Genomic DNA, 12,408 nt, shown 5'->3' with positions numbered 1-12,408 from the left:
GAAATGGCAAGTATACACACAATCCCAGACGAGTGGGGTGTAAATGATCCCAGGATCACTTGTGGTTGCTTAACGCGGACTAAACGGACTTTGTTAGTATGGGTTGTGGTGGTGGTTGGTAGTGGTATTGGTGTTTTGGGGGATCATAGGGTGACGACAACACATACATAGATAGCATACGAGTTATAACAACATTTTACACACAAAGTGTTATATGGGTCCCATATGTAAACGGCATAGGGACCTACTCAATATCCACTTCCGGTATACATGCATACGTTTTTTAAGAGAGTGCGTGTGTTAGTAGTTAGTTAGTTTTTTTTTAAGTTAATTTACTTTACTTTTTTCTGTTTTTTTTTTTTAGTCTAGCATTAATACTTGAATTTGTGAATTTAAAACCAATATTATTACCTTATTGTGATATTGCATTAATTGTATAATAACTCTTATATCATCACTATAATTTTTGATAGAAATGACGCGCATTATATTGGCAGCATCTTCAGCATCTGGATCCTGACAATATTTATTTGCCAGGACTAAACAGGCATCAGCTTCGTGGACCTTAATAATAGTATTATAGAAGAATATAATTAAGTTATTATACATTTAAAGTTGTTGTTGTTGTTGTGTTTTTTTGGTCTGTAGAATTTATTGTGTTTTTGGATGTGTGTGTTTTTTTTATATTATTATTTTTGTTTTGTTGGAAATTAGTTGTATTAATTTTTGAATTGAATTAAATGAATTGTGGTATGATTTTCCTTTTAAATATGTGTTTGTGTGAGTGTGGATGGGTTGGGTGGATGGATTTAAACATTTATCACATAAATTGGACGAAATGTTGGTATTGGTATGTGTTCAGTTTCCGTCGTTCTTTTTTCATTTGTTATCAAATGCAAATTGATGTGACATGTACAGGTACATATATTTATATGTATGTAAGTATGTATGAGTATTGTGGTTGGTATTTTTGGTGTGTATGGGTGACACAGAGTCAACAATTGAAAGCCCATTTATGAAGTTAATGACTTGAAGTAAGCATTTATTTATATGCAAAACAAAAAGAAAACACAAATGAAATCAAAACTGAAAAACATAAACAATAAGAAAGTGAAATCATATTGATTTAAATAAAAAATGAAAATAAATTTAAGCTTTGTTCCTTAAAAATCCAAGACATATTTATTTACTATTAATTTGTTATATGCAGCCAAATTATAAATGTTCACTTTTGGGAGTTTTTTTCTCTTTCACTATCTCACCTATTATAATTGAAAAGATAGAAGCCAAAAATAGATATTATGTTTGATTTTCGAAATTGAAATATTAAATACTATGTAGGTATTATTGTTCAATATTTTAATTTCAAAAAATTAAAGTTGTCATTCCTTATTTGACTTCTCCCTGGGCGAAACAGTGAAAGTGAGAAATCTCTCGCCTGTTAACATTTATAATCTAATCTAATATTTTCAATTTAAAAACATATTCATAATGAAAAATTTTTGATTTTAAGGAACAAAACCATTGTTGGAAATATATAAATATTTATTTGTATGTGCTTTTGGTTAGAAATACATATGTACATAAAATATGGCAACAACAAACATCAATGTGAAATAATTGCATGCATTCAATTTGTGTAAATATTTTGATTTTTGTTTTTAAATAAAGGTGCTGCATCAGGTCAAATGTGAATAAAACATTGCACTATAATATATACACATTGCAAATATAATCGAATATTTTAAAAACTTGTTTATACTATAAAGCCTACAACCATACCTAAAATAAAATTGAAAGAAATATTAGAGATTCGAAAAACTTGTAAACTGAAGAATGTAAATCTGCAAATACAGTCGAAACTCGATTATTTGTGACAGCAGATATTATGGATAATCGATTTTCCCGGATAATGGAGGTAAAAAATTTATAACCATTTCTCATATATTTTAATACCCTCAGCATTTATGCTAACGAGGGTATATACACTTTCATACAGGCAAAATGTGCCTCATCGAAATAATGGTTTTAGACCCCAAGTATGTTTGGACGAAATGTGTTTCAGACAATTTGGAGTCGATTGAGCAATGTCCGTCCGTCTGTCTGTCTGTCTGGCTGGATGGAGCGCACGATAACTCTCGAACGGATCAATTGATTCGATCCAAAATTGGCTTTCGTAATATTTTGTCCAAACTTAGTTTAAGTTCGAAGATGGGTTATATCGGTCCACTCCTTCGGGTACCTCCCCCACAAAAGTTCGAAAATGTTCGGAAAATTTGTACGTACGATAACTCTTGAAGGGAGTAACCGATTTGGCCCATACTTTGCAAATCGTGAAATGTCTACAAGACTTAGATGAGTTTCCAATATGGACTCAATCGGTCCACTCCTTCGGGTACCTCCCACACAAAATTTGGGATAAGTTCAGTTGAGGACCTGCTCTCGAATCTCTTTGATTTTTGTTTTAGCAACTTGTATTCACTGCCCCCCATACGACGGTACAAGTTTCATCAAGGGCAAGTCCACACTTCCTGAGAAAATAGCACCAAAGTTGCAAAAAAACCCTATGACACCGTGTGAGGTGGTTGGAGCGCAAGATAACTCTCGAACGGATCTGCCGATTCAGTAGAAAATATGGCCTTAGTAAAATTTTGTCCAAACATAGTTTAAGTTTGAAGATAAGCCATATCGGTCCACTCCATCAGTTACCTCCCCCACAAAAGTTCAAAAATGTTCAAAATTGTTCGTACGGTAACTCTTGAAGGGAGTGGCCGAATTGGTCTATACTTTACACATCCTAATATATCTACCAGATATAGATCAGGTTCAAATATGGACTATATTTGTCCACTCCATCCGGTACCTCCCACACAAAATTTCGGATAAGTTCACTTTATGACCTAATAACGAATCACTGATTTTTGCTGCAGCAACTTGCATTCGCTGCCTCAATTACGATGGTAAAAGTTTTTTAGGGGCAAGTCCATACTTCTTGAGCAAACAGCCCGTATAGTGTAAAAACCCCCTATGGCACCATATGTTGTGGCTGGAGATCCACTTCCATAACGGCCAATGTCGATCCATTCCTTTTAGTATCTCCTCCGCAAAACTTTTGATCTTTAATCCTTATCAACATTTTTGTCGGTTCAAACGCCCAAAATTTTTAAAACCCCTTAAATACATACGTATTTTGGGAAAAAATTATTTCAGTATACACAGGCTGAGGGTATATCTCTGCCGGAAAAGCCGACTGATACTTTCTTACTTGTTTTATTTTATTTTATTTTATTTTATTTTATTTTATTTTATTTTATTTTATTTTATTTTATTTTATTTTATTTTATTTTATTTTATTTTATTTTATTTTATTTTATTTTATTTTATTTTATTTTATTTTATTTTATTTTATTTTATTTTATTTTATTTTATTTTATTTTATTTTATTTTATTTTATTTTATTTTATTTTATTTTATTTTATTTTATTTTATTTTATTTTATTTTATTTTATTTTATTTTATTTTATTTTATTTTATTTTATTTTATTTTATTTTATTTTATTTTATTTTATTTTATTTTATTTTATTTTATTTTATTTTATTTTATTTTATTTTATTTTATTTTATTTTATTTTATTTTATTTTATTTTATTTTATTTTATTTTATTTTATTTTATTTTATTTTATTTTATTTTATTTTATTTTATTTTATTTTATTTTATTTTATTTTATTTTATTTTATTTTATTTTATTTTATTTTATTTTATTTTATTTTATTTTATTTTATTTTATTTTATTTTATTTTATTTTATTTTATTTTATTTTATTTTATTTTATTTTATTTTATTTTATTTTATTTTATTTTATTTTATTTTATTTTATTTTATTTTATTTTATTTTATTTTATTTTATTTTATTTTATTTTATTTTATTTTATTTTATTTTATTTTATTTTATTTTATTTTATTTTATTTTATTTTATTTTATTTTATTTTATTTTATTTTATTTTATTTTATTTTATTTTATTTTATTTTATTTTATTTTATTTTATTTTATTTTATTTTATTTTATTTTATTTTATTTTATTTTATTTTATTTTATTTTATTTTATTTTATTTTATTTTATTTTATTTTATTTTATTTTATTTTATTTTATTTTATTTTATTTTATTTTATTTTATTTTATTTTATTTTATTTTATTTTATTTTATTTTATTTTATTTTATTTTATTTTATTTTATTTTATTTTATTTTATTTTATTTTATTTTATTTTATTTTATTTTATTTTATTTTATTTTATTTTATTTTATTTTATTTTATTTTATTTTATTTTATTTTATTTTATTTTATTTTATTTTATTTTATTTTATTTTATTTTATTTTATTTTATTTTATTTTATTTTATTTTATTTTATTTTATTTTATTTTATTTTATTTTATTTTATTTTATTTTATTTTATTTTATTTTATTTTATTTTATTTTATTTTATTTTATTTTATTTTATTTTATTTTATTTTATTTTATTTTATTTTATTTTATTTTATTTTATTTTATTTTATTTTATTTTATTTTATTTTATTTTATTTTATTTTATTTTATTTTATTTTATTTTATTTTATTTTATTTTATTTTATTTTATTTTATTTTATTTTATTTTATTTTATTTTATTTTATTTTATTTTATTTTATTTTATTTTATTTTATTTTATTTTATTTTATTTTATTTTATTTTATTTTATTTTATTTTATTTTATTTTATTTTATTTTATTTTATTTTATTTTATTTTATTTTATTTTATTTTATTTTATTTTATTTTATTTTATTTTATTTTATTTTATTTTATTTTATTTTATTTTATTTTATTTTATTTTATTTTATTTTATTTTATTTTATTTTATTTTATTTTATTTTATTTTATTTTATTTTATTTTATTTTATTTTATTTTATTTTATTTTATTTTATTTTATTTTATTTTATTTTATTTTATTTTATTTTATTTTATTTTATTTTATTTTATTTTATTTTATTTTATTTTATTTTATTTTATTTTATTTTATTTTATTTTATTTTATTTTATTTTATTTTTATTTTATTTTATTATATTTTATTTTTTTTATTTTATTTTATTTTTTGGCCTCCCTTATGTCCATAATATTCAGAACCACAATTGTCAAGTCAAAGGCCCCAAAATTCCCTAAAAATTCAGCATTTTATTTGTCCATAGATGATGGGCCTACCGATATGGCCCACCATTGCAGTAACCCAACAAAAGACAAACTTGTTTGCTAAAATAGTTCACACGATAACTATCGATGGGAGTAACCGATATGGTGCAAAGTTTATGTATCGTAATATTTCTTTCAGAAATATATCAGGTCCAAATATGGGCCTACTTGCCACACGATGTGTCAAACATTTTCGTTTTTATGTTTTTGGAGCAGTTTGCAGTTTTTAAGGGAGTCAATCCATACTTTCTAAGCTCTAAAAAAACCTGCAGGAACCAACTGAAATTATTTATAAGCACGATAATGAGTATCTGATTTTGTCCAAAATTTGCACATCGTTAAATGTCTTCCAAATTTAGGTAGGACAATATCGGGTAGCTTCCTCACAAAAGCTAACAATTTTCGCTTAAGTGCAGTTTAAGCGATGTTCGACGATCGTTTTGCATTATGTATCTGCTTTTGGCAATACAATAGGCAGCTTGTTTAGATTACATTGTAACGGTTTACATCACCGACTGCCAGTACTCTCCGGACACACGTAGAAAATATGACCACAAGAAACATATTTTGTAATTTTTTTTTAATTTACACTGGTCAACAACACGGTCGTTTTGACCCTTCGAACCGCGGTCATAAGACCCATTTTCACTTTGGGTCCAATTTCACTATTTTTTTCAAATTAAATAGGATGCAATGTCCAATCCGTTAATTTATAAAAGTAAGTTTCTTGGCGTAGTAGAGCTCCAGTCGGGATATACGAATGTTCACGATTGGGCAGACTTAAAGCCGGCTTCGCGTTCAAAATTCTCCATACCTCAGTAAAATTGTTACTAACAAGTAAAAAAGTATCAGTCGGCTTGGCCGACAGAGACATACCCTCAGCTTCGGACTTAAAGAAGAGTAGTAACATACAATACTTCTGACGTCTATATAATGCGATGTAAAACGTTTGGACCAAATCGGGTTCTCCCTTCGAGGGTTATCTTACGTACTACCCAGTTGGTGCCGGCAGACTTTTTTGGAGCCTTTTGGCCATTATCTCATGAAAAAACATGTGCCGTCATAATGGGGAAAGCGAATACAAGTTGTTACAAGAAAAATGGGATTCGAAGTCCAAATTTTGGACCGATTCGGCTGGTCCGTTCAAGATTTATCATGCGGTCCAGCCACTACACCTGGTGTCATAGGGGTTTTTTAAACCTTCTGACTATTTTCTCAGAAAGTATGGACTTTCCCCTGAAAAAACGTGTACTGTCGTAATAGAAGCGCTAACACAAAAAGAAATGCTATTAAGATACGAAAAGTATGGACAAATTGGTTACTTTATTTAAGAATTATCATACGCACATTTTTTTCGAACTTTTGTTGTGGAGGTACCTAACGGAGTGAACCGATATGGTATATCGGTAGATCGGGGCAGCGAAATCAAAGCAATTCGAAAGCAGGTCCCAAACTGTTTTTTTCGAAATTTGTGTGGGAGGTACCCGAATTCTCAAAAAATATAAGAAGATCGTTTCCGGACTAAAGTGAAAATTGCAGATTTACATTACAACTGTTTAAATTTAATCTAACAATTTGTAAAAAATAATTATTAAAAAAATTTTAAAACCAAAGATTTTCAAAAAGAAAAATCAAGAAAATTCTTAAATGCCTATGGTTTTCTACATTTGCAATAAAGAATTATTTACACATGCCCTATTAAAAATAAAAACAATAGCCGCATGCGCCTAAATAACTTGAAAATTAATTAAAAAAAAAAAACAAAAAATACTTTCACAAATTTCACAAAAAAGAAACAAAAACAATTTTTCAAAATCTAAAAAACTAATACAATAATAATTTTTATAAAGGTAAGGTCGAGTAAAAAAATTATTTGTTTCTTTAATTACTGCAAATTTGTTTTCTCTTACTTGGCATTACCTTTACAAATAATTATTTTATGTAACAACGCATTTACAATAAAAATTACAAGTTATTTGTTACAGTTATCCTAAGCTATTCGCTAACAAATTGATTTCATTCGTATTAACGCGAGGTATGTCATAGACATTTTTGATTATTTTGCAATGATCTTTTTTTACTTATCGTTAATCAAAATTTTATTTAACTTTAAATATTACAATATGTTACGGCAATAGTATCCATTAAGGGAATAATAAAATTTACATAACATACAACTTCATTTTTCCAAATCGCATTTCAAAACTGAAGGAAAAATTCTGTATCAGACTTAATATTGACTATATACTTTGCTTTCTTCTTAAGAGTATATATAGAGATATTTTCTTAAATTTTCGTTTATTTTTTATTATTATTATTTTCATAAATATATTAAAATATCTAATTTACATTTAAACATTTAACATATTTGACCTGAATCCAATACATCGTACATTTTTGTATTTGTTGTGTGGGTGTATTGTTGTTTTTGTTATAAAGATTTAGCGATAGACATGAAATCACATTTAAAGCTTCAAAGTAGTGGAGTTGTTTTTGTTGTAATGTTATATAAGTATGTAGTATATATATAGATTGTGAAACCACTATAAACAAAACTTCAGTGCAAATATAAAATTCTCTAAAAGTTGTGTGAACAATTATGAAATTGTATTTTACTCTAAGATTATTATTATTTTAAAAAGTACAGTCTCATGGACCTCGGAATAATTGGGGGGTCTTATCTTCGTTAGACCACAAAATTGGGAAAGCCAAACATCTCCTTATGATGGTAGTTGCTACTTTAAATATTTGGTTGGATTTTATTGGTTTTTACAAATATTTAAGTAATTCAGATACGCCAAGTTAAAGTAATTGTTAGCATTAACTATATTTTATTATTAAATATAAATATTCTATTAGGATACAGTGTTATAGACAACATTTTATATAATTTAAAACTTTCTGTTAATAAATACAATTTCATAAAAAAGAGAAATATTATAAAGTGAATTTAAATCATTAGGAAATAAATTATTTTATAAAACAAAAACAATGGGAATTACAGCAGAACCTTGATAATTCGTAATCCAAGGGATCAGCAATTTTATACGAATTATCGAGGATTTCGAATTAGCGAGGTTAAAATGCGAAGGAAATGGCTTTAAGAGACCGACCGTTTATACGAATTATCGAGGTTTTCGATTTATCGAGGTACGAATTACCGCGATTCTGGTGCATTTAACAAGATTTATTTTTCCGAATTTGCTCATAATTGTTTCTTTTTTTGTTTATTTCGTACTATTTTTAATCACACAACTAATTTATACGTACATATTTACATTTCTAAAGAAGTTCACTTATTTTGTATATATTTGAACTTAAATTTTAGTTTATAATCATTTCACCTTTTATAGCTATAGTTTTTTTTAATAATATAAGTGGCGTAAATGTTTTTTAAAGGACTAAGGAAATATCTGTATGTGTGATTTTCAAATTGCAATATTTGAAACTAAAATAAAATTTATTTTATCATAATTGAAACATTTTTTTTTTTAATATTGCAATATATGTCTCTTTTTTGGGGGGTTGAATAATTAGTCCCAAACACAAATGATTACTGTTTCCCGGGCCTCCCCCTGGATACGTCGTTGATCTGAGATATATGCAGATTAATTTTTTTTGTGGTGTTTCAAATAATAGGACCGACCAATAAAAATCTCAGCCACAAAAAGATGTTCCATATTATTGGGCTAAATATTGAATCAGGCAGCACTGACAACGGTTTTCTAAATTTATTTTAAACTAACAGACCAAGGGACGTGTTGTTGGCCCATCATGATGAGTTTAATGACAAATTTTTATGATTTGCAATTCAAAAATAGGTAGATTCTACCTCACTTTTTCGGTCCATTGTCAAACCGAAGACGATTTTAACTTTATCAACAGTCTTTGTCTGTAACCTTTCTTTTCTCTTACGGACTTTGTCGGATTTTTCGACCATTGATGCTATATAGCATTTATTATGGACCATGTCTCCTGTCTTTATCCTAAAGCAATCGAATTATATAATTTAAAGAAAATAGTTAAGTCGAATTCTCCCGCTTGTTGAGACTTATATATTTTCGTTTTTCATTGCTGATGGACCGTTGATCCTCACCATTTAACGAAAGTTGTAAATATGTCGTTTTTCTTCGCCGGGGGCAAGCCCATGTATTCATAACATATCTAAAAAAGTGAACATGGTCCGGTATTTTGGCTCCAAATATAGATCCAGGGAACACACAACCCCATTGCCTCCCGAATTGTATGCTGAAACCGATACAATCATAAGTTTGGCTTAGACATATATCGTTTAAATTAAAGACGTGGAAAGGTAACACACCTCCCCCGAAATTTATAAAATATACATAACAACTGCAAACATTGAGCTTTTGCTACAAATTTGATGGAAATCGGTTCAGTAGTATTGAAGATATAAGATATTTTAAAAAACAGGCGTGGCCGGGTATTTTGGTCTCCAAAAAAGTAGCTAGATTATAGATTAATTCATAAATTTTTGTATATGGCCTTTTTAAAAATATCGCTAGTGGAGGTACCCCGCCCCTCTCGAATTAACTTAAATATGAAGCTTGTTTTCTTGGTCCATCCCTGTACATTCCCTGACAATTTCAGCAAAGTCGGTTCAGTAGTTTTTGCAGAAAAAAATTAAATTAAAAAAATTGGGTGTAAAAATGGGCGTGGTCAAAATTCCTTTACATAAAAACCTAAGTTGGGTTATGGCGAACATTTCAAGAAAAGAATTATCCAAATCGGCCTAGCTGTTCTCAACTGATGTCATTACCAACGAATGACATTTGATTTTTATTTATAAAGATTTGGTACACGAAGTGAGGCGACTTGACATAACGTCCCACGGCCATAAGACCGAAAAATGTTTTTACTTTGTACGTTGTGATCTCCCTAACGATGGCCGCAAAGGCCAAATTAAGTGGCCATAACACCTAATTTTTGGTTTATAAAAGATTTGGCTTTCACCCTTGGACAGAAACAAACTTCAAATTGAACATTTCTGTAAGTAACAGGCTTTCGGAAATTTAATACCCTAGACTAGACGGCAACGTTAATTTGCATAAAGATGTGAATTTCATTTTAACCTGACAGACGACAGTTTCTGCTGGCAAACAAATGTGATGTTGTTGGTTGCAATGCAAATTGTGCCTCAGAGCATGAATATGCTTTCTCTCCTACATGAATATAGGCTCTCTTTTACAGCATTGCCATATTGAAATACCTAAATTCAGTTTAAATTCCCTTTTTGTGCATTAAGAATGTGGATAATGCACGAATTAATTTGAATTAAGGCAGTTAATGCAAATTAACGCTGGCGTCTGTCTAGGGTATAAGACTTTTACCCTGGGATCCTCTTTTTTAACCGTAACCGGTCGGCGCCCAAAGGGCTTTAGATATTTTGACTTGCGGTCATAATGTTCAATACTAAATATGACCAAAAGGCAAAAAATTGGTGTTGGTTGTTTTGTGTTACGTCAAGTCACCTCGAAGTGATACCCATGAAATGATATTAATCATATATTCTGAAGAGGGTGATAACCAAATATGCCAGAATCATCGACGTATATCCCTTAATCAGACAGACGGACCTACATTGCTAAATCGACTCCAAATTGTCTGATGAGGCAAATTTTGCCCTATGAAAGGGTATATACCCTAGGTCTAACGACTAAAGGTATAATTATACTTTTGAGTGGGAGGTTATGAAAGAGTGGCCCTAAATATTGGCAAATTTTGGGGCGCATATATCGGAACGTATTGTAGTGATGTGAAAATGACTGAATAAAAGCCCAAAAGTATTGACTTTTGCGACGAAAATACCTTAAGGAATGGTGCGACTTTGTACTCATTATGACATGATTTATGTTTCCGAGCCGCGCCTTCATATAATTATCGTGCTCACCAGCAATTATATTTGATATGCGTAGGATTCCATTTTTAGCTTTCGCCATTATGTAAGAACTACATACCTGCAAAAAACCTTCAGTAAAAATTTGAAATTTATCCTCGAACAGCCTATAAACTTCACTTTAACGAAAATTTTTAAGTTTTGTACAGGATATACCCCAAGGAAATAACCCATAAAAGGTCGGACCATGTCAGTCACTCCTGGCAATAGTTACTCTGTCCACCAGCCAGACTAGTTGGTCACTGTGGAATGTTTTAGTAATATTGAGGGTTACCTTCGGTTAATTTTTTAAAATATTCATCGATCAAACCATAAACTGCACGCAATAAGAAATTTTGAACATTTGTGCTGGTGATACCCGAAGGAGTTGTGCAATATAATCCAGATCTAGATTCAATGCGGAACGTTTCTAATCATTTACACGGTGTGCCTTAACCAAATTTAAATGGAAAGTGCTTACGCCTGGGAAGTTTTTGCAGATTCTGATCGTCATAGATGAGAAACATCAAGAAACAAAAAAAAAAACGCCAGAGGGATTTTCAAATAAATCGTTCACATTTTTAGGGGTTCTATAGGTTTTCACGATTTTGCTTGGAAAATGTTGTAGCTGTGAAAATTCTCCACAAGATTGACCTTGATGTTATTTTCGTAGGTTTTACCGTTTTTGAAATATAGAAGTTCAAATTGAGACAATGCCCTTGAAAATGGTACAGCTATAACATTTTCTTTAGGCCCATTAACATAGGACTCGCAGTTTCCAAGCAAAATCGTGAAAACCTAAAGAACCCCTAAAAATGTGAACTTAAAACGCGATTTATTTGAAAATCCCTCCGGCGATTTTTTGTTTCTTGATATTTCTCATCTATGAGCCTTAGTAGTTTCAGAATCTGTAAAAACTTCCCAGGTGTAAGCACCTTCCATTTAAAATTAGTTTAGGCGCACCGTGTATAGATATACAAATATTTTTTAGAGAATTGAATAAAATATGCTGCTAAGCGGAAAAAAATTTCTTTGGTGGTTGTAGGCGTGTTGAACATTTTTAGGGTTCTTATATCGCGATGTTTAAGCTTCCCGAATAAAAACATGTATTGATGAAATCAGGACCCCAATATCCGATTGTATGTATTATTCCATAAAATTTATTGGTACAAAATTTGTCGATTCGTACAAGTTCTGGAAAACTCATGAGTCGTCTTTCAAAGAGGAAGTTAAATATGTACTGTCGGAATCCATGAACAGTAATCATCGTGTATATTTTTTGGGG

General features: G+C 28.4%; 1 protein-coding gene across 50 annotated transcripts in view; it reads right to left on the bottom strand.

The window, feature by feature from the left end:
- slo (calcium-activated potassium channel slo) overlaps positions 1–12,408 on the bottom strand; it is a 297,333-nt gene that overhangs the window by 97,129 nt on the left and 187,796 nt on the right. For all 50 annotated transcript variants that reach the window (XM_073962670.1, XM_073962642.1, XM_073962671.1 and 47 more), the window contains exon 11: positions 412–564. In XM_073962670.1, the coding sequence (XP_073818771.1) occupies positions 412–564 (153 nt within the window). The remainder of the gene's footprint in view (positions 1–411; positions 565–12,408) is intronic.

Source organism: Musca autumnalis, unplaced genomic scaffold, assembly GCF_047663935.1.
Source record: "Musca autumnalis isolate F117 unplaced genomic scaffold, ASM4766393v1 scaffold_1, whole genome shotgun sequence".
In the NCBI taxonomy this organism is placed as follows: Eukaryota; Metazoa; Arthropoda; class Insecta; order Diptera; family Muscidae; genus Musca; species Musca autumnalis.
This window is presented reverse-complemented; position numbering and strand designations above follow the sequence as displayed.